The 23901-nt window shown below is 39.3% G+C and overlaps 2 protein-coding genes across 8 annotated transcripts in view; one reads left to right on the forward strand and one right to left on the reverse strand.

Annotated features, from left to right (window-relative positions):
* TFB1M (transcription factor B1, mitochondrial) overlaps positions 1 to 23901 on the forward strand; it is a 60702-nt gene that overhangs the window by 29084 nt on the left and 7717 nt on the right. For all 7 annotated transcript variants that reach the window (XM_039528226.1, XM_039528224.1, XM_039528225.1 and 4 more), the window contains 2 exons: positions 3495 to 3646; positions 9342 to 9461. In XM_039528226.1, coding sequence (XP_039384160.1) covers positions 3495 to 3646; positions 9342 to 9461 — 272 coding nt within the window. The remainder of the gene's footprint in view (positions 1 to 3494; positions 3647 to 9341; positions 9462 to 23901) is intronic.
* CLDN20 (claudin 20) lies at positions 16636 to 17340 on the reverse strand. The gene has a single exon (XM_039528232.1). The coding sequence runs from the start codon at positions 17293 to 17295 to the stop codon at positions 16636 to 16638; it is 660 nt and encodes a 219-aa protein (XP_039384166.1). The 5' UTR covers positions 17296 to 17340.

Genomic DNA, 23901 nt, shown 5'->3' on the forward strand with positions numbered 1-23901 from the left:
GGAACTTCCTCCTGGTGTCTGATAACGCTTGTACTCCTTAGTCCTCCAGCAGCACACCCTCTCACTCTCAGTGGCCATGGCTACACTTGCAAATTTGCAGCGCTGCAGCAGGGTGTGAAAACACACCCTCTCCAGCGCTGCAAATTGCGGCGCTGCAAAGCGCCAGTGTGGTCAAAGCCCCAGCGCTGGGAGCGCGGCTCCCAGCGCTGTACGTTATTCCCCCACAGGGAGGTGGAGTACGGACAGCGCTGGGAGAGCTCTCTCCCAGCGCTCGCGCTTTGACTACACTTAGCGCTTCAAAGCGCTGCCGCGGCAGCGCTTTGAAGTGCAAATATAGCCATAGCCTCAGTTTCTTGCTTCCAACTCCTCACATGCACTTCCTCTCCTCTGGCCTGACTGGAGTGAGCTCCTTTTTAAACCCAGGTGCCTTGATTAGCCTGTCTTGATTGGCTGCAGGTGTTCTAATCAGCCTGTCTGCCTTAATTGGTTTTAGCAGGTTCCTGATTACACTAGTGCAGCCCCTGCTCTGGTCACTCAGGGAACAGAAAACTACTCATCCAGTGACCAGTATATTTGCCCTCTACCAGACTCCTGTACCCCACTGGTTTGGAGCTGTCACAATATCAATATCTCAGAAGTGAGAACTATTAAGTTGGCTCTAAATGAATTTCTACCTCAGGTCAGACCCAGGGTAGTTCAGGAGGGGACAGAGAATATGACAGTATTATATTCTCTAAACCAGTGGTTCTCAGACTTTTGTACTGGTGACCCCTTTCACACAGCAAGCCTCTGAGTGCAACCCCCCCATAAATTAAAAAAACTTTATATATTTAACACCATTATAAATGCTGGATGCAAAGCGGGGTTTGGGGTAGAGGTGACAGCTCGCAACCCCCGTGTAATAACCTCATGACCCCCTGAGGGGTCCCAACCCCCAGTTTGAGAACCCCTGCTCTAAACAAGGAAGGTAGGGCTCATTTCGCTGCCATTGTGCATAGAGGCAACACATCTTTGAGACTGATGTATAGAAGATGTTCACCCAATGGCAATTTATGTGTTGGAGGAACAAAATACCTTTTGTAGCTCACCTGAGCAGGTTGACCTCTCCCATGCACCGATAGAAAGACAAAGTGGTAACACACCTCTTCAGGTTGTGGGGCAATCCTGTAATCTTTTTGTATCCAGCAACAACAGGAAGTGTCAGAAGGCTTGCTCAAGAGCAAGGAAAGATAGGTGCTCAATATTGATGCGTCTCTGATAATTTGGGGTTAAGGCCTCATATGCATTTCCCCATATTCAAAAATTGATAAAATGAATCAAGACAAAGCTAGGGTAATTTGAATACCATCATCATGGGCCAGAAAACAGATTTAATTCACCTCTCTGGAGGGTTAATTAAATCTCTACCATTAGTACCAGACTTGGTGATGCTACGACAAGGGATTGTCTGTCACCAGGATTTTTAGTCTCTCCATTTAATGGCAGATGGAATAAGACTCTCCAACTGTTAGAAAAGTCTTTTTCATTAGAGGTGCAAAACATACTGTTAAATTCAAGGAAAGAGTCTCATATGTGTGAGTAATAAATGGAAAAGATTTTTGTGTGTGTTTCTATGTATGGTATAGATTATGTACAGCATTCAATTATATATTTAAATATTTGCCCTATCTTAAGTGAAGGTTCACTTCTCAGCCATATCAGCATACCATGTATCTGTGGATAGCACATTAGTTTATACTCTTAAAGTAGTTAAGAGGTTCTTAAAGGTCTTCATAATTAATATCTTTCAATAAAAAATCCTATACCATCCTGGGATTTGAAAATAGTGCTTTCAAACTTGATGAAACCTCCCTTTGAACCTTTGCGAAACTATATATTGTTCTATCTGTTAAAACTGTTTTTGTCAGCTGTCATTTCAGATGTATAAGTGAATTGTATGTTAATTGTTGACCTGCCATTTACTGTTTTTTCATAATGATAAAGTAATCCTCTATACAGACCTTTTTATCAAAGGTGGCATCAGATTTTCATGTAAACCAGTATATAATTTTACTGATCTTTCCTAAACCTCATACTCAGGATGGATGTTAGAAAGTACCCAGAATTGTTTATTGCATATGAAAAGAAGAATAAGGGTAAAACTGTTTCTGTGCAAATTCTGTGAAGATGCATTAGATTATAGCTTCGTAGATTCTAAGGTTGGAAGGGACAATTGTGATTATCTAGTCTGACCTACTCTATAGGACAGGCCATAGAATTTCCCCAAAATAATTCCTAGAGCATATCTTTTAGAAAAACATCCAATCTTGATTTAAACATTGTTAGTAATGGAGACTCCGCCTAGACCCTTGGTAAATTGTTCCAGTGGTTAATTACTCTGACCTTACATTTATGCTTTATTTCTCATCTGAATTTGTCTAGCTTCAACTTCCAGCCATTGGTTTGTGTTATATCTGTCTCTGCTAGATTGAAGGTACTTAGATTGTAATCAAGGCGCCCTTGAACCTTCTCTTTGTTAAGCTACCTAGATTGAGCTCCGTAAATCTGTCACTGTAAGGCATGTTTTCTAATCCTTTAATCATTCTCCTGCACTGAACCCTCTCCAATTTATCCACCTCCTTCTTGAATTGTGGTTACCAGAACTAGACACAGTATTTCAGCAGCACTTACACCAGTGCCAAAAACAGAAGTAAAATAACCTCTCCTATTCAATATTCTTCTGTTAATGCGATCCTGGGAAGCATACACTCTTTTGGCCAGGATATGTCACTCAAATTGAAGTCCCTCATGATAACAGTTTTTGTTCCTACATATTATAGATGAATGCATAAGCAGGCAGTCATCCTGTTCCCCAGTATGATGTGGTGGTCTGTAGCAGTCATCGACTACTATGCCATCTTGTGCTTTATCTTTTAGGACATTGAGCTATAAACATTCAAGATAATTTTCTTCTGCGTTATTAGGGACGTGGAAATAAGTAGTGCCACTTTTTACATAGTTCCACTCCCACTTTTCCCATTTCATCCTTCCTAAATAGGTCGTAACCATTGATTTAACATTCCAATCATGTGAATCATCCCACCAGGTTTCAGTAATACCAGCTAGATCATATTTATGCTCATAAATGAGCATTTTCTGTTTCCCTTGTTTGTTACCTAGACTCCTAGCATAGTGTATAGGCAATTCAATATTTTTCTTTGTTTACATTCTTTGGTTTCTTGAATAAATTTTGTTCTTAACAACTTGATTTTGTTCTGAGGGCTCATATCTTCCTCATTTGTACCCTCCCCTTTTGCTATTAATTTAATTCTCTCCTGACTACTCTAGCCAGCCTGTCCCCAAGGAGATTAGTCCCCCTTCTGCTGAGGTGGAGGCCTTCCAAACTATACAGCGCTCTCTAATTGTAGAACGTGTTCAGTGTTCCACAAAACCACAGCCTTTCACCCTACCCCACTTATCTATCTTTACAAAAGATTTCTTTTCAAATTTTATAGATCCACCAAATGTGCATATCATTGGAAATCTGCCGTTCAGTGTTTCAACTCCTCTGATCATCAGGTGGCTTGAAAATGTTTCCAATAGAGATGGACCTTTTGTTTATGGCAGAACTCAGATGACTTTGACTTTTCAGAAAGAAGTGGCAGAGGTATGTTTTGTTATTGGCTTATTAAAAACTTAAAATTGGACAAATTATTTCAGCACCTAGTTACTTTAGTGATAGATGAGATAAGCCCGAGAGAGATTTTGTTGACTTGCAGGATGTTTTAAAACTGCCTAATAGTCTATACTTCTCTGAAATTGTAATTTTAAGGCAGGAAACCTGGCACGGTGCTTAAGTTTCTGTGTGCTTAGCTACAATTATACAGTTTAATATTAATTTTCAAAATCTGCTCAGTTCTTTTCATTGCACACTGTTCATAAAAAGATTCTTCTTATGTGGGAGATAAATCTCCCTTAAGCATTGAAACATTTCACAATCTTGTTTTATTTGAAGTCTGACTGCTTCATTCCAAGTAGCTTCCACAGCATTCTCTTTTTCTGTCTTCAACGTTTTCCTTTCCTCATTGGCTGATGTGACATTTTGAGTTAGCACTTCATCTTGTTTTTCTAAATCTTTGTCACCTCAAGAATTGCACTGTAAGTAATATTTTACCCTGCTTTATTTTAGACCTCCCTTGCTAACAGAAGATTTTCAGATTCGAAATATGTCAATCACTGATTCCTACCAGTGATTAAACACTTCAAACGTAGGGAATTTCTTGTCAGTGGAGCCCATAGATGCTGGTCTTTGCTTTCCTGAATATAATCTTGATGCCAGAAATCTGAATGGAACCATTGCCAATCTCTTCACTATACCCTGACTCTGATAAGAATAAAACGGAATGCACCAAATCAATTTCCAATTCTAAGAACTGCTGGGGCTGTTTTTGACTGGTTACATTTAATTTGAAAACTGAGAAACTGGATGAAAGTGAAATTGATCTGCCTGCTCTCCACAGACTCTCTCAGATGTTTCTGGGTCAACTGATAATCAGCTGACTTACTCTACAATGCCCTCAGACATTTTTCATCATTATCAGTGTTTGAGAAAACCAGATTACCATTTTCTCAACCACTTCATTGTTTGTTACCTGAGTGTATATTCTATGTGTTGCACTCAAAAGGTTAAAGTAGCAGTTCCAAACTGAAAACCAGGTTAGACGTTAAGTTTTACCTGCAGGGTCTTTTGTGAATTGTGTAAATGAGAAATACAGTGATTGCATGCCATAAATTAAATCTCTGCTGTTATTTCGGGTACCTAAAGCGTTACTCCGATACCTAGAGCTCCCATCAGGATGAAATGCAGAGATAAAATTTCTCGATACTTTAAATAGAGCAGCTGGTACGGGAACCCACAAGGGGAGAGGCAACTCTAGATTTAATCCTGAGTGGAGCGCAGGAGCTGGTCCAAGAGGTAACTATAGCAGGACCGCTTGGAAATAGTGACCATAATACAATAGCATTCAACATCCCTGTGGTGGGAAGAACACCTCAACAGCCCGACACTGTGGCATTTAATATCAAAAGAGGGAACTATACAAAAATGAGGGGGTTAGTTAAAAGTTAAAAGGTACAGTGACTAAAGTGAAATCCCTGCAAGTTGCATGGGCCCTTTTTAAAGACACCATAATAGAGGCCCAACTTCAATGTATACCCCAAATTAGGAAACACAGTAAAAGAACTAAAAAAGAGCCACCGTGGCTTAACAACCATGTAAAAGAAGCAGTGAGAGATAAAAAGACTTCCTTTAAAAAGTGGAAGTCAAATCCTAGCTAGGCAAATAGAAAAGAGCCCAAACACTGCCAACTTAAGTGCAAGAGTGTAATAAGAAAAGCCAAAGAGGAGTTTGAAGAACGGCTAGCCAAAAACTCCAAAGATAATAACAAAATGTTTTTTAAGTACATCAGAAGCAGGAAGCCTGCTAAACAACCAGTGGGGCCCCTTGACGATCGAAATACAAAAGGAGCGCTTAAAGACGATAAAGTCATTGCGGAGAAACTAAATGGATTCTTTGCTTCAGTCTTCACGGCTGAGGATGTTAGGGAGGTTCCCAAACCTGAGCTGGCTTTTGTAGGTGACAAATCTGAGGAACTGTCACAGATTGAAGTGTCACTAGAGGAGGTTTTGGAATTAATTGATAAACTCAACATTAACAAGTCACCCGGACCAGATAGCATTCACCCAAGAGTTCTGAAAGAACTCAAATGTGAAGTTGCGGAACTATTAACTAAGGTTTGTAACCTGTCCTTTAAATCGGCTTCGGTACCCAATAACTGGAAGTTAGCTAATGTAACGCCAATATTTAAAAAGGGCTCTAGAGGTGATCCCGGCAATTACAGACCGGTAAGTCTAACGTTGGTACCGGGCAAATTAGTCGAAACAATAGTTAAGAATAAAATTGTCAGACAAATAGAAAAACATAAACTGTTGAGCAATAGTCAACATGGTTTCTGTAAAGGGAAATCGTGTCTTATTAATCTATTAGAGTTCTTTGAAGGGGTCAACAAACGTGGACAAGGGGGATCCAGCGGACATAGTGTACTTAGATTTCCGAAATCCTTTGACAAGGTCCCTCACCAAAGGCTCTTACATAAATTAAGCTGTCATGGGATAAAAGGGAAGGTCCTTTCATGGATTGAGAACTGGTTAAAAGACAAGGGAACAAAGGGTAGGAATTAATGGTAAATTCTCAGAATGGAGAGGGGTAACTAGTGGTGTTCCCCAAGGGTCAGTCTTAGGACTAATCCTATTCAATTTATTCATAAATGATCTGGAGAAAGGGGTAAACAGTGAGGTGGCAAAGTTTGCAGATGATACTAAACTACTCAAGACAGTTAAGACCAAAGCAGATTGTGAAGAACTTCAAAAAGATCTCACAAAACTAAGTGATTGGGCAACAAAATGGCAAATGAAATTTAATGTGGATAAATGTAAAGTAATGCACATTGGAAAAAATAACCCCAACTATACATACAATATGATGGGGGCTAATTTAGCTACAACGAGTCAGGAAAAAGATCTTGGAGTCATTGTGGATAGTTCTCTGAAGATGTCCACGGCAGTGTGCAGAGGCGGTCAAAAAAGCAAACAGGATGTTAGGAATCATTAAAAAGGGGATAGAGAATAAGACTGAGAATATATTATTGCCCTTATATAAATCCGTGGTACACCCACATCTTGAATACTGTGTACAGATGTGGTCTCCTCACCTCAAAAAAGATATTCTCGCACTAGAAAAGGTTCAGAAAAGGGCAACTAAAATTATTAGGGGTTTGGAGAGGGTCCCATACGAGGAAAGATTAAAGAGGCTAGGACTCTTCAGCTTGGAAAAGAGGAGACTGAGGGTGGATATGATAGAGGTATATAAAATCATGAGTGATGTTGAGGAAGTGGATAAGGAAAAGTTATTTACTTATTCCCATAATACAAGAACTAGGGGTCACCAAATGAAATTAATAGGCAGCAGGTTTAAAATAAATAAAAGGAAGTTCTTCATGCAGCGCACAGTCAACTTGTGGAACTCCTTACCTGAGGAGGTTGTGAAGGCTAGGACTATAACAATGTTTAAAAGGGAACTGGATAAATTCATGGTGGCTAAGTCCATAAATGGCTATTAGCCAGGATGGGTAAAGAATGGTGTCCCTAGCCTCTGTTCGTCAGAGGATGGAGATGGATGGCAGGAGAGAGATCACTTGATCATTGCCTGTTAGGTTCACTCCCTCTGGGGCACCTGGCATTGGCCACTGTTGGTAGACAAATACTGGGCTAGATGGACCTTTGGTCTGACCCGGTACGGCCATTCTTATGTTCTTATGTTCATCATTCTGCTACATTTACTGCAGTTTTTGCGAGAACAGGGTTCGAGATAAGTACTTAAGTGGTTCCAGTAGATGGCTGAAGAGAACATCTGGGACAAGTAGTCTGTATATTGTGAATGTGAAATAAAGCAGCCTTCTTTTATCATCACTGAGTCCATGTGATTACTGGCACAAAAGATCCAGTTCTTTTTCCCAAAATACTTGATAACATAAGAGCTATTAGCCTAAACATTAAAAATGGCTAATAGAGTAGGCTTTAAAATATAAAGTGGAAAGATGTGGAATGCTATGATAGCAACAAAAAAGAATTACAAAGAAAACTGAGAACATAGAAACACTCCGTACTTTATATAGCTATAACCAGCTGTATGTGCCTTTAGGGTTTTTTTTCCAACATGACATGCAGATTATAGTGTTTCTGCACCCAACATAGCTCAAATGACATGCAAAATAGCATACCCGTTAAGTTCCTTGTATTTAGAAAGCTGAAAAGACTGAACATTATAAAGTAGAGTGATGTTCTCAAGGTCATGGAATGAGTCGGTGGTGGTTGTGTTTACACTGTAGGATCTTCTGTTTCTTGGTTTCTCACTTATTTAAATGTGCGTGATTCCAATGAATATTTTATAAAAGAGAAGATCAAAGCCTTTCAGTGTTATGGTTCACATTTCCATTATTTATATGAGTTGGTATGCCTTTTTGGGAAATACACTACCTTCAGTAAAAAAAACGGTTACCTTATGGTCAGCTAGGAAACTGGGAGTCAGAACTTCTAGATTTTATTCCTGGATCAGCCAGTCTCTGTTTAGGCCTTAGGCAAGTTGTTTCACCTTTCTTCCTCTGTTTAACTGTTTGTAAAAATTGGACGTAGATACCCAGGATATAGGTGTCTTATAAATACTTAAAATGCACTAGTAGAAGAACAGGAATAACAACACTTAGCCAGTTTCACCGACGTGTATAGAGATACACGTTTAGATCATCAGATGAAAGATACTAGTAAGCAGAATTTCTAATTTTGTTGGAAGAAAGAAAAAAAGTGACCAAAAATACTTATTACTGTTGTTATTTTTTACTTGGCACAAAATCAGATATTGCCCATATATGGATTTTAGATGGAATGAGTAGCTTGAAAGACGAAAATGGGCAACAGCAAGGAAAAAAGTGATGATACTGATTCTGACAGTAAAACGTCTTTGTACAACTTTATGTGGCACATAACTTGTATTTTCTTGCCTGGTGTTTTCAGGTGGTCATTTACAAAACTAGTAATTATCGCTTTATAAGTCTTTTTGGACTTTTTTTTGGAAATTAAGAGATCTTCAGAGCTGAATTTTAAGTGAAAAATATTTGAAGATTTGTTGCCTCATTTTTATTAAACTGTTTCATTTAACGATATTTTTAAAATGTCATCCAGTTATTGAGGGAAAAATCAGCCTTTGTAATAAGTTCAGATGGATTTACAGGGAATAATACTTTTATTTGCTTCCTTATACTGAGTCTGTAAGAACTCATTTGACTAATATTTGATCTGGCAAGAATTAAAAAAGACCAGAAAAATAAACACCCAAACATGGACATTGGGAACAAAGGCTTTGAGAACATTGTCACCCAATTCTGTCTTCAGCATGAGCCCTACAAGCAGATCTGTTCAGGTGGCTCCCAGAACCGTTTTTTATATCAGTGAAGCTCCACAAAAGTGCAGGGAACTACCTGTGCAGATTTAACTACAGGTTTGGGGCAATAAATTGTATGTAATTCAGATACCTTGATAGGCATGCTAGAAAAACTTTAGAGGGTTTGGATGTTATTTTTTATCTTTGTATTTACTTTTAAGAGGGTGCTTTAAAAAAAAATTTGTTACTCTTGGTTTTAAATATCCTTACCTTAGATTAAGCTGCAAGTTGATAGAGCTTTAATATTCTTTTCACTTGGTCAGTCTGGATTCATTGACTTATAAATGACACTCTGATTATCCCATAGAGGCTCACAGCCACCACAGGAAGCAAGCAACGTAGCAGACTGTCCATCATGTCTCAGTACCTCTGCACTGTTCAAAACCGTTTCACAATTCCAGGTCGAGCCTTTGTTCCAAAACCAGAGGTGAGTCATCTTTGTGCATTGACTTTGCTAGCAGGAGATACTGTAAAGAATTAGATGAAGCTGTAGCATGTAACAGCAACTTGTAAAAAGATCAGTACTTGTACAAAAAGGACTGATCCTGAGAAATGCTTAAAGCCATTGGAATGAGTGGGAGTTGAGGGCACACAACACCTTTCATGATCAAGGCCAAAAGGAGTGTGGACCTGATCCTGAAAAAGACATTGCAGAAATACAGTAGGCACTCAGAGATGAATAATAAAATGACAGGAGGCATGGAAAGTCTTCCATACGAGGGGAGCTTGAAATGGTTGTGACTCTTTACAGAGATGATGGTATAAAGAAGTTAAATAAAAGAACATGGGGAAACATTCAGTGAAATTGAAACATGGTAAATTTAAAATTGATAAAAGGGAATATCTTTATCACATACAATTAACCTGTGGAACTAACTGTCACAAGGTATCACTGATGCCAAGAGTTTAGTGGGACTCAAAATAGGGTTAAACATTATGTGGATAACATTCACAGTGACATTAGATCGGATATTTTTTAAAGAAGGAATATAAATTGTCATGTTTCAGGGAATAAGCAAACCACTAAGTGAGAGGGTCAAGAAAATTCTGCTAGGGATAAGCTATTCCGGAATTGTCTATTTTGATGATTCTTGTATCTTACTTTGGAGCATCTGGTACTAGTCACTTCTGAAAGAGGATATTGGACTAGCTAGATCTGCTGGGCTGATCAGATAGATCAATTATGTTCTTTTTTTCCTGCTCCTATTGAAGACAGTGGTAAAACTTTCATTGACTTTGTTGTAGGATTGGACCATAAACTAGGATTGCATTATAATACTAAGGAGTACAAGGTTTAACATTTGTATATAATGTAAAAATGTTGGGGCTAAATTCACAAAGGGAACTTAAGCATTACAACTCCTAAACTCCTAGGCATCCTGCTGCCCCGTGGAATTCACAACCCTGAGTTAGACGCCCAAACTTCCCATGCATTGTATAGGGAGAGTTAGGTGCATAAGAAAGGGATACGCAGAAGCCAGCAAACTAGCCAGTGGGAAATGCTGAGAAAAAGCTTTCTTTTGTATAGATTAGGTGTACTCTGAGCTTAGCTACTGGTGTTCTCTGAGCTTAGCTACTGGATTGGGCCGTGCAGATGAGATAGGCAGAGAAATGCCTAGTCTCAGGGTACATCTTCACTACCCGCCGTATCGGCGGGTAGCAATCGATTTCTTGGGATCGATATATTGCGTCTCATCTAGACGCGATATATCGATCCCCGAACGCGCTCCTGTCGACTCCGGAACTCCACTAACCTGAATGGCGGTAGCGGAGTTGACATGTGGAGCCGCGGACATCGATCCCGCGCCGTGAGGACGGTAGGTAATTCGATATAAGATACTTCGACTTCAGCTACGTTATTCACGTAGCTGAAGTTGCGTATCTTAGATCGATTTTCCCCCGTAATGTAGACCAGCCCTCAGAATCCTACCAGGGCATCAGGACTTATGCAGTTTTGCACTTGCCCACTAGCAAAAGCTTAGGCACCCAAGAAATGCAGGCACCTACAAGGTTAGGTGGCAGCTCAGTGGTGGTTTTGTGAATGACGAGGTGCCTAAATGTTGGACATAAGGCACTTATAGAGGCGAGTAGGCACCTCAGTCCTTTTGCGAATCTAGCCCCAGGTACCTGCAATTCCCTTCTTTTGATTGATTTTTCTCCTTTAAATAGACAACCTTTATCGAGGGAATCAGATCAGTGCTTCCACAATTAGAATGGTACAATTTTGAGTGCACACAGTTTTGTCCTTACACATTTTATCTGAGGAAGATCCTCAAAGCAAAATGCATTATATGGGCTCTATACTGATTTGAACTGCATTCATTAATGCTGAACAGTGACAGCACATTGATTCTAAAGTTTCATCCAGCAATAAACATCTTTGTGGGAATTAATAAAATAGTTTAAAAGTATGTAATGACTAAATATAAAATGAAAATATCCTTTAAACAGTTTAATAGCCAGTGAGCAACTGTAAAACATTTGATTGGGATATGAGTAAACATTTAGAGAGCGAAAGTTTAAATACAAAATATCAGGAAAGTGATGTTGGGGCATAAGGGGGACACTTAGCTGCAACAGAGCATTAGTGAAAGTACAGTACATAAATCAGTCTGATCAACTCCCAGTTCAGCTGCTACAATGCTGTTCAGAAATATTTTAGGGCTGCTCGGTGTATAGCACCATTGGAGTAAATTGAGGCTGGAGGCAACTGAGTGAAGCACTACCACTGAAAAGGCTTAGAATAATGCAGATTATTATTAATGTTTTCTGATGGCAGTGGGGAAAGCTGTTTCAATAAGTGAGTATTTTCCCCCTCTTCTTACTTCTAAAGTAAACCATTCTTTTGGACTGTGATTTGAAAACTGCTTACTGAAAATAGCAAGGTCTCTTAACTAAAGGAAATAACTGATTGATGAAATATCTACACATATTTCTAAAGCGTGTTGTTTTAAATGTTTTACAATCCCATTCCAAAGGATGAGCCAGAGCTGGTCACAAGTTACGCTTGTGACATCCCAGTCCTTTCCATAGCAATGGATTGGAATATCAAAAACTCCTGTAATGTTGAAGAGTTTTTAAAGAAACCTCAAACAAATGACACATCTAACATTGCCAAACAATGGAGTTTCATCAGTACATGCCAAAATGTTGGAGCTGGGTCAGTTGTTTAAATATATTTTGTGACGGGTTGGAACACCCACCCTACCCCCTCACCACCCCATCCCATCCCCGGTCCAGGATGCCACCTGATGTGCTGGGGTTTCACTGAGTCTGCCTGCTCCACTAGCCTAGGCTCCCTCTTCCTGTTTCGCTGAATCAGGCTTTCCGGCCTCTGGCAGCGCATACACACGGGTAGGGACGCACCAGCTGTAGAATCACACAGAGTCTGCAAGCAGCTGTCTATGGGGAGATTCAGCTAAGAAATTGCCTGGCACTGAAGTGCACACCCCCTTTGGGTTGTAAACCCAAATAATATTGTCTTGCACTGTACAGCTCTCTCTATACAGCGCAAGCTCATAAAAATTTGCCCTCTCCCTCTGTGATGTTGCACTCCATATGTTTTATGGAAATATGTTTATAAGTGTGAATCTGATGTAACTGGAATATGTTTCATGCAAAAGGTCTCTTGTAAGGTATCATTACAAAGCTTATGATCTACTGAGTGTGTTCATCCTATTTGTTTGCATGTATTATTTCTATGTCTGGAGTTAGGCGAATAAGATATAAACTTGTATTACTGATGTAAACACATTAGGTGGAAACCATTAAGGGTCCTTCAGAATCAATGAACTGTGAATGGGTTTGTTTACCTGCAAGCCTTCCTGTATTAGCCAGCCCAGGGAGAATGGTGGAATTCATCTTAAACCTAGTGCTTTTCCATTTAGAAAGAGGAGTGGGGATCCAGAGAGGACAAAAGATTCCTGCCTCGTGCCAAAGCTGTAAAAGGGGGTGGAAGAGAACAAAGGGAGGTCCCAGTTGGGATGGGTGAAGTTGCCTCTCCATGGGAGTTGGACCTGTCCCCATTATAAGCAGTGGGGTTGCACATGTGTAACATGTGAAAGCAGACTATAATCTGCAGACTGTTACTTACAAGAGTGCAAGAAACAAAAACTGCACAGCTTCACTGTCAGATCCCAGGCTGAATTTGCAGGGCCGATAAGAAAAAACATTTTTACTTGTAAACTGAGCAGATTTAACCTGGAATCCTTGAGAGAGAAAAACATAGTTCTGTGATGCCATGTTCACAGTAGAGCCACAGTTCCAAGTTCTACTGATTTCCTTCCTGCTCTACCTTCTCTTGTAATTTCATATCCCAGCAGAAGCAGCTCAAGGGACAGTACAGGCAGCCTGAAGATAACAGGGTCGTATAAAATACCCCTCGGGTCAGTCCTGTATCCTCTCCCCTCCCTCCCACTGGGAGATCTCCTGAACTGCGAGAAAGGAAGTGGAGACAGACCAGTGCTTCTCAGGAGGAGGAGGGAGTTCGAAACTCTGCCAACTTCTCTAACTCGCCTGCAGAGCTCTTCTGGGGAGACTGCTCTCCCCTGCCTTAGCCCATTTCTAGGTCTTTGTCTGTCTTTGTCTCCTCTTCTGAGCTGCATTGTTTTTCCTCCAGCCTTCTTGTCTCCCAGATTCTTTGCTCTTAATCTTCTCTCCCTGACTCATCCCCCCTTCTTTCCCCCACCCCCCAATTTCCTCTGCATCTCGAGCCTCTGTGTGTCGCTCAAAGCTACCTGGAACTTCTTACTGCCAGCATGGAGAAAAGACTACGGTCTGTCTGGGGCAGTAAACATCTACAATTATTTTTTTAAAGACCTGTTGTTTTGTTGGCCATTTACTCCCTCCAACGTTCAGTTTTTATAAAGTAATATCAGTGAGTCCTAGCTCCCTTTTATAGCAGAAATGTGTGAACTGAGAGCAAATGAGGAAAACGTAGAGCTGGGGCCAAAATCTCAACTTTGTGCTGGTCATCCCCTCCTCTCTAGCAAAGGAGGCTAGTTGAGGGCATGGCAGCATTGGTGTAGTCAAAACTGGGGCTACTGCAAACCAGCCTCCTGAATCAGGTAGCTGTAATTGGATCCCTGTTGCCTCCCACTCTCCTATGTTAAGTAGAGCTCCACCACCTGAGAATCTGGCTCTCAGACTGTTGATAGGCTGTTAGCTAGCAATGGGTAGATCAGAATGAAGTCCTGTAATCCCCTGTCTTTTTCTGATGAGTACCCTTCAAAAAAGACGACATGCTTAAAGTTAAGCTTTTATTTATTGAATATTTCTCTCTAAAGCAAACAGAGACTATTGCAAGAGCAAAAGAAACAGAAATCAGCAGATAAAAACATTGCGGCTATTTTTCACACTCCTTTTGCCACATTTTCCTTTACGACTCCTGCTGTCTTGTTGTAGATTTATCCTCCAACTTTTTGCCATGATCCTTGAGAGTTTGACTACCATACAACCTTAATTAGATACCAATACTGGGTGTGGAGCTGCTTTTTTTCTCTTGGAAAGTTGTTGAGGTGCTTGTTGTGAGTTAAACCAAAAGTTCTTGCTTAGATTTTGCATTGGTAAATAAGGAACTTCTGATTCTTCTATATAAGTAGTCTTGGCAAAGGAGTCTTTCTTAGCTGCTTATGTAACAGTTGGAATCCTCAGTTTTGCTTACAACATGCAAATAAATATTTTTTGGGTCTTTCCCAAGACTACTTCTTTGGTTCTTGTTTTCTCTGGTGATTTTTAAAAAATTTACAAGCTAGAGATGCTCCTGATTTGACATGCAAATATTTTTGAAACAATAATACCTCAATTAATCAGTTCTCCAGAAAAATATAGGTGTTTCAAGAAAACTATACACCCCTGAATGTATACACTTTTACAACATAAACTCAATACAACTGTCTTGGAGTGTTGCGGTGCACTAGGCCACTGTCCCTAAATAACTTTGGCTTTTTCAGTTCTGGTTCTGGCTAAGTCTGAACCACTGAATTACTGCTGATCCGGCACAGTTGCCAGTGATGGTACAAAACAAACTGCTTCATAAAATAGGCAGAAAATTGAAATGCTCACTGTTAACATATAATATAAGGCAAGTTCTCATAACTCAGAGCTAATGGATATATGCTAGACACTGTCGTGTGTACAAAATCATTGCTCTCTTTATAAAAGCCCATAACAAAAGATTAAGCTTCACTCCTTCCACACCATTCAGATTTCTTTATTTGATGCTTACTATATTAATCTATTTTATACTACAGTTCTATCATAGTATTTTAATGATTCATGAGCTAATAATCTGAGCACTAAAAAGCAATAAACAAGACATATTCTAGTACCTGACTGAACTGTGAGGAACTTGTCCAGAGTCATATCCCCAGACATTCAAACCTATGTCCACTCCTCTTTTATGCCCTCACTTACATCAGCAAATTCACATCATTTTTTTTTTTTTTGTTTTAACATCTAGGACAATATTTGACATGAGACATCTCCTACAAATGTCCAATAAGTTCTGCATGCTGGAAAGAAGGTTCTGAGGTTTTAGAAACATTCACCAAGTTAATTAAACTGATAAAGTACTTGTAAACTAAGATGCTGTCATTGACCACTGCTGTATATGGCATATTGCAGTGGGTTTGATCCATTGACTTCAATGGGTGTTAGATCAAGCTCTATGAAATTAAATTTTAAAAGGGCCGAAAATGTATAGGGTTCAATAAATAATGAATAAATAACAGGAGGTGAAATACTCCATTAGTTAAAGGCTAGTGGTTTGCTTTGTAGAGTAAGGAAGATAAGCCAGGGAGGGTGCCGATTTTTCTTGTGCCTAAATGTGTAGCCAGTGGGTTAAAGCTTCCAAGTATTTACTCAGTCGTGATGACACTTCTTTTGTCGTGTTCCTCCTCAAACCGAACAGTTGTTGTTTGGTAGTAGATTGCCAGCAGTTGGAGACTGCCTAGTAGACTTTTCTTTTAAAATAAAACATGGAACACACAGCAGGTGGTGATTTTTGGAGGGCCATTTTTGGCAATATCTCAGTGGCAGCGTTAGCTCTTCAGCTCCTGATATGCCGATATACAATGTGGCTGCGTTTTTTAAAAAGAAATCTAGTTACCATGGCAGTTGGGAGCTGGAAACGAAAGGCAAATGTGGCTGTGATTAAAAGCAATGCACGGGGCTTCACACAGACGGAGAGTTGGTTTTGTTTGTGCCATAATAAAACGAAATTCTAAAAAATAAATAAATCACAAATTTTGGTACATTACAGATATCCTGTATTTGCTGAATAGATTTTCTTTTGTGTTTAACTGTCTGTGCTGTAACTAAACATTAGTTTAATTGCACTGTTTGAATTGGTTCCTTTCTCTTCAGTAAATTTCAGCTGGAAAGCCAAAGAATTTGGTTTGAAAAATCCGCAAAAAAAAAAAAATGCTTGCAGCAGATATTTATGCTTTATTTCCTGCCATCTTTTTTCCTGATTTTAATTAAAAATAAAAATACCTTGTTAAAATGTAATTGCAGCCTTGACATTAAGAACAGTTAAGTGTTTGGTTTTTTTAAAATCTAAAGTAAACAAAAAAAGCCCCAGCTGATAGACATTACTATATTTACACATAGTCCTTCAGGTTGTAGCCTGCATTGTTTTCTTGCTGTGTGGCTGGACACTGTTGTTGCTTAGTAGGGTAAATCCATGCTCCCTGCTGCTTTTTAAAACAGGTTGTGCAGAAGATCACACCTGCAATGAACAGAAGTCCTGCTGAAATGAATCCAATATAAACAGCTCCTCCTGGTTCATTTTTACTGCTCTCTGGGACTGTTGGGTCCATAAAATTTGAAATTATCTCTCTTGTGTACCAGGATGTTGGTACCAACTCAAAGATTCCTGCAAGGATGAAGCAGACCCCTCCAGCAGAAGAAGTGTAGCTTTTGGTGTCCCTGTCTCCTCCCAACTTTGTGCACTTCATTCCTACTGTGGAGATGCAGATCCCAAAAGCTGATAGGATGCAAGACAGGACCATGGTTGTCCGTGCAGCCTGGATGTAGACAGGGAGGGATAGGACTGAATATTTCAGAGTGCAGCTAAACATCCCGGTGCTGTACCATGTGCAGTCCATCCAGAGCCCTTGCATCTGTGTTATAGCTGTTATGATATTTGAACCCACGTCTGCATTTACTTTCCAGTTAGGCAGTAGGGTGGCTGTGATGGCGCCGAAAACACCCAACAAAGCTAAAATAAAAGCAAAGAACTGTAGACCTGCCGATGCCATGATGATTATCTTCTGTCACCTTTTGTCTGTCCGTTCCTCTTCTGTTGTAAACGTTTGTAGCTGGCTGATAGCTTCCCAGCCAAGGCTGTAGCCGTCTGTGTGTGACAGAAAAAGGAGGGGAGGAGAAGGGCAGGGGGAAAGAAAGGCGAAATCAGGAAACAAAAAAGCTTGCATTTAAAATAAGAGCTATCTGAATGAGTATCTGAACGTGACCCTGCAGCAGATGAGAAGCCTGCAGAACAGCTGAGCAGCTGTACACAAGGCACTTGAACATAAACGTTTACAAATGGACAGTGTTTTAGAGATGGATAACCAGAAAGAGCTGCCCTTTCATATGTGACTAAGCCACGAGCTAAAACTTGCTCCACCAAAGTTATGTTTAATGGTAGCATCCAGATTTTTGGCTTATTAGGCAAAGTGAATGCTGTATGTAAAATTATAGAATTTGGCAAACATACTGGGGGACAATATATTTTACTCTTCAAGTACTTGACCTTAATTGTGTAATAGGAATTGGCATATAGCTGTTAATTGATTTTTTTTTAAAATAAAAATATTGATAACCTTTTCTGTTCGTTCTAAAATGTTCTTGTTTAAAAATAGCAACCACTCTTGTGTCTAATACTACCATCACTGAATTAAACATTTTTGAGGAGGAGCGAAGAGACAGGTCAGCTTCATTTAAAATATATTTTCAATTAGGCTATCATTTGTGTAACCCTTTTCTGTATTTTTTCTTTAGTTCCAGGAACATGGTCCTAAGATCACATGAATGATTTTAGCAGCAGTTTTATGATTGTCAACACAAACAGAAATAATGATTGCACTGTCATTCAACTGATCTGTCAGTCTTAGCTTCTAGAGAACGTCTGTCACTGTTGGATCTGTGGTATTTCTGTGACATTAAGGGATTCCAGTCAGTAACTCCTTGTTAAATCTAGTTTTAGGTGCTGAGTGCCATCAAGGCCTGGTGACTTTGGGAGCTGAGGCTGCTCTAAGTCTCTGCCTTAAAAATCTTTCCTTAAAATTGAAGCTTGATGTCCAAATAAAGTGTTTGGCCGAAAAACAAACATTTCCCCCCAGTCATTTTAATATTATCGTTTACAATTGTTTTTATAATAAAAAAGATCAGCTCTTAATGACTTTTGAATGTATTCATCTCCGATCACTGTAGGGTTGCCAACCCTCCAAAATTGGCTGGAGTCTCCAGCAATGAAAGATTAATATTTAATTAAAGATTATGTCATGTGATGAGACCTCAAGGAATATGTCCAACTGAAACTGGCAACCCTAGATCACTAAGACTGGGAGAAAAAACCTGGGGTTAATTTACAATATAACCTTTATTGTATGTGGTGTTGTGTTGGTGTCAGGATATTACACAAGGTGGATGAGGTAACATCTTTTATTGGACCAACTTTTGGTAAGAGAGACAAGCTTTCGAGCTGCGCAGAGCTCTTCTTCAGGCCTAGGAAAGGTACTGAGAGTGTCAGTGTGACACACTCCGTACTTTTCCCAGGCTTGAAGAAGAGCTCTGTGTAAGATCAGAAGCTTGTCTCTCACCAACAGAAGTTGGTCGAATAAAAGATCTTACCTCACCCACCTTATCTCTCTGATATAACCTTTAGGCTAGATTCTGCCACCTTTGTACCAGCTGTACCCATAATCTGTGTTTTACTTCATCTAGATTAATAAGGCTTGACCCTGTGCTCACGGAAGTCTGTGGCAAGGCTCATATTGACTTCAGGATCAGTCCCAGTGTGAATAAGAAGGCCAGAAGACTCCCTTAGGTATTTTTAGGGGCGGAAATCTAGCTACTGAGGTGGAGATGGGATTATAGCTATGCATGTTCATCTGGAGAGAGATGATTCAACAAAATAATTAATTATTTTTACGGGTGGAGTTAATGTACATTAGCCTGATTAACAGATTAGCTACATCATCTGTGGACAAAAGTCTACAATTAAGAACCAAACTGTTCTAAAAACAGTATAGTCCATTCAGGGAGTAATAGGCTTTCATTTAAGAAGAATCTGTTTATCATTTTTTTTCACTGCATAGTGTTCTCCAGGGATATAGTAGGAGAAGCTAATATGTGCTGTCAGCATTTAAAAAAAAAAAAGCATTGAAAATGTCTGGTGGGACAGCCTTATTTCTTGTCTTGCTGAGTTGGGCACTTCTTGGGATGAGAGATTTGTGTTTGTTTTTATGTGAATGAGTCATGAACTAAAAAAATATATTTACACGTGGGAGCCTGTTGTGTACCAAAGTGTATGTGTTGTGAAAACCAATTATGTATTTAACTGATTAAATACTTACTTTTACAGGGGAGGGAGGTTGTGTGGAGGGAAGAAGGCATTTATACCCAAAAGAGTGAAACAATTTTGGAGGCATTCTGTAGCTGGCGTTGATACTGAGTATTTTATACCCTTTTATAAAATATCTTAATGAGGTTAGTTAAATTCAAACCTTTTAAAAAATATGATTGCAGTGCAGTTGAAGTATGAAATGATCCTGTAAAAATGATTGCTGGGTTTCACATTTACGTGTCTTAATAACTTTCACATCAAACTTGCTCATTTCACAAGTAAAATTATGATTTTCCTAACTCACCAGCCCTGCCAGTTCAGCTAAAGATCTGAAAATCAAACCTCTGCACTTTGAGTTGCTCAGTGTCCACAATAATAAAGAATCTATAGTTGGATGTTAGGTCCCAAGAAAGCACTTAAACCTATGCCTAACTCTATCCCTATTCAGGACAGCACTTACACACTTGCTTAAATCCCATTAGCATAAATTCAAGCATGTGCTGCCCTAAAAGAGATGCTTTCCTGAATTGGGACCTTAGTGAAAAGTTCTGTTGATGGACAAACCAGAATAGAATCCAGTCACTTTTCCATAACTATGACAGTTCTGCAAAACTAACAAGAAATTAAAGGGAATAAATTTGTCACTAAAATCAGACTGTATAATTTTGCATACTCAGGGAACAGAGGTGCTGTGTAAGAAAGTGCCATTTTTACATATTCATATTTCTCACCATAAACACACCCCAGCTTTGCTGCTTAGGCTGGCACTTTTTTTAAACTCATGCTATTGAAGAGGAATTTTTTTTCACTCACGTTACAGATAGAGGGTCAGGCTACATTAACAAAAGCCAGAACACTTGCAGTAATGTAATACCAAGGATATACGTTTATGAGCGTGGACATAATTCCCTTTAAAATGATTGAATCTTCTGGGAGTAAGGTTGAATAGAAATGAGGCCACTTCTGTTTGTCATCCCAAGTAAGGCAACTTGGAGTCGCTGGAGCCTGTGAGAGAGGCCAGGATTAGGCAAAGCTTGCCTTATGAAATTACATCTGTTGTTGGCTGGCTGGGGCTTTTAGCAGAGCTACAGGAAGGGAGAGGCATCAGTCTGGACTTCTGCAATGTGGTTGCCAAACTCAGTGCTGTTTGAACACTTTTTAAAAATGTCATTTATTTTTTTTACTTGTGTAAATTAAAACAAGTGGAATTTTTAATGTCAGACTTTTTAGGGAAAAGTCACAAGAAATAGTATGGGGGGAAATTGAAGTGGAACACAAGCTTTTCTCAGATAGTTTGCTCTTATTTTCTTATGTACAACAAAGTGAAATTAGTTTAGATCAGTGTCTGTGTGGAAGCACTACCCATTAAAGACTTCGTTATTTAGTAATCAAGTAATTCTCCAATTTTTGTAGTGTGTGGGATTAGTGAATGCAATTAGAATTTCCCTGGGGTAGTTAGCATAGTTTTAGTCATTTAAAAGGCTGTTCTACATCTTTCCCGACATATAGTTGATACATTAGCCAAATTGTTACAGTTAGGGTACAAATTTTAGAAAAACTGTTCGTAAAGTGATTCCAGCTTTAACATCAGTAACTCAGGCCACCCAGTCAGAAGACCTTCCCTTTTTCAGAATCCCTTCAGTTTGCTCAAACTACCAAGAATTTCTTCAGCAAAAGCATCTTGCACTTGCTGTAACAGGACCCTGTAAAGGCATGGTGTAGCTTCCATTTACAGGGCTAATTTGCATGGCTAGATCATCTCAAAACTTTCATTTTAAAAGTTTGGCTTGATCAGCACATTTGGGTTTTGAGTTATCAGCTTTTCTCACTACTTCATTTGTAAGTTTCAACATATTTAAACCTGCAAACATCAATCCAAAACATTGCTAGCAGTAGTTGTATGTTGTAATTCGTAGGTATATGGTAAATTCCAGGCACTATAAAACCTAGCATAAACACTGTGAACCATAATAAAAATACTATCTTCAATTTCTGTTTGTGTAGCACTTACCGCTGAATGTGAGGTCTGAGATGTTTTCTTCACTGGCAGTGCCCTGTAGAAATACAGTTTCTCTGGAATGCAAAGATCTGTTCTTCATATAAAATAGCATTGGCGTTTTATTAAGCAAAAATTGCTTTGTGTGTTCTTTTTCTCTCTTCTGCCACAAGTGTAGCCCTGTTGCCCATTCTCTCGCTCAGTTCCATCTACCAGAGAATAAAGGAACACTTTGTTCAATGAGTTGTGTTAGAGAAACACTCTGGTAGTGAGCAAAAGCAAAGAGATTATGAGAAAAACACATGTAAAACCTTTGTCCTAAATACATAATGATATCCGGATCCCATGATGAACATTATAAACATTTGGCAAATACAGGAAAATCTTGAGAATCTAGAAAATTTACACACGTGTGTGTTTTAAAAAAGAGATTTTAGAGTGGATTTCAATGGAATTGAGAGTCAGAATAAAGGAGTTTTATATCAGATAATTGTATATATGAGTTTACAGTTCCTAGTAAGATTTATACAGTAAGCTTGAAGTCATGATTAGAAATGTTACATGCAATTCCATGTGATTTTCATGTTTTACATACCTTTCATTAACAGTCTTTAGTCTTCTGTGGATCTTCCTGTAGTTGATTCTTTCCATGAGCTTGGATGAATTAATAAAGTAGTAACGCTCATGGAGGCTTACATAGTAAGCACAGAGCACTGGCAAATTGGCCCCAACAAGTCAATGTGAAGAAGCATGTTAAATCAAGAGGAGGGTGGGAAAAATGCTGGTTGTGCAGTGAGATAAAGATGTATAATTTATGAGCTGTGGGGGTACATATTTGTGTTGCAGGATTTGTGAGAACTTAAAATGCTTTTGTGTTATCACTTTCTTATGAAGAATATTAGCGGGTCATCATAACCTGGGGGAGACTTTCTTTTGTAATGTAATGAACTCTACAGAGTTAGTATTTTAATGCTGAACCACAGTATTACAATTACTGTGTAATATGTACAACTTTCCATAACCTCTCATAGACCAAACATTATCAGTAAGTTTTGATCCATAAAGAAGTGACCTACAACTGTCTTAGATTTAATCAAAATGAGGGCACTTTGTTGCCTACTTGTAGTCTTCTTAGTTTAGTTCAGTGAAATCCTATAGTGCACGAGATTTTTCGCCTTCCTCTGCAGCATGGGGCACGGGTCACTTGCTGGAGGATTCTCTGCAGCTTGAGGTCTTCAAACCACAATTTGAGGACTTCAGTAACTCAGACATAGGTTAGGGGTTTGTTATAGAAGTGGGTGGGTGAGATTCTGTGGCCTGAATTGTGCAGGAGGTCAGACTAGATGATCAGAATGGTCCCTTCTGACCTTAAAGTCTGAGTCTATGAGATACTTTTTTAAATATTTTGAGTGACTACAGCCTGTAAAACTCAAAGTTTTCAAAGAGATGATGTATCTTTAGTTCTGCTCTTTGAGAGGAGTGGGGGGAAAAAGAGGAAATTAAACATCCCCTCCCTCCCCACGCGCCCCCCCCCCCCCCCCCGGCCCAGCAATGTTGAAGTTCTAACTTACTGCACAAAAGCAAAGAAATTCCAGGGAAATTTTTCAAATGTTGGGCCTCAAGCTGGTGTGATATCAGAATTAGGTCCAGTGGTGTTAGTGGGGTGGCACAACTGCAAATGAGGAAAGAATATTTTCCTGAATATTATTTTTCACTAGGGTTAGACCTGAATGAAAACCCGAGATGTGAATGTTACGAATTTTGAGGAAATTAGTTCTGCTTTCAAAATATACAACCGTCCCTTATCTCTGTGGTGGACAGATAAAACCCCAGTTCTGAAAACTCTTGTCTCTCGGAATGCTGGCTTGTGCCCATCTTATTTAGAGTGAAGGTGCTTCTCATTTTGGTGAAGTTTTAAAATAAAACAATCTCAGAAAGGAGTATCTAGGGTTGTAGCTAGCACTGCTCTGCTGCAGACGTGTATTTCCCATAATCTGAGCTTTGTTGCGACTGTTGGGTAAGTGATAGTTACTTTACCTGAACAATTGACTGGCACATAAACTTATTTTTCTTTAGTGCATTTGTTTTCATTGTCCAGGGAATGGGCAGACCTAAGCTAAATTACATGTTTGTGTTGATGTTGTATCATGTGGCAGGAATCTCCATCATACTAGGATACCCTACGGGAACAAGGAGTGGTAATGAGTGTTGTTACACTGTTGGCAGATCAGTTTATTTCAACTTTAAACATTTTTAGCTTTTATTATTACTTTATTTTTGCATTATTTGTAATGATTTTTG

The sequence above is a fragment of the Mauremys reevesii genome, linkage group 3 (genome assembly GCF_016161935.1).
Source record: "Mauremys reevesii isolate NIE-2019 linkage group 3, ASM1616193v1, whole genome shotgun sequence".
Lineage (NCBI taxonomy): Eukaryota > Metazoa > Chordata > Testudines > Geoemydidae > Mauremys > Mauremys reevesii.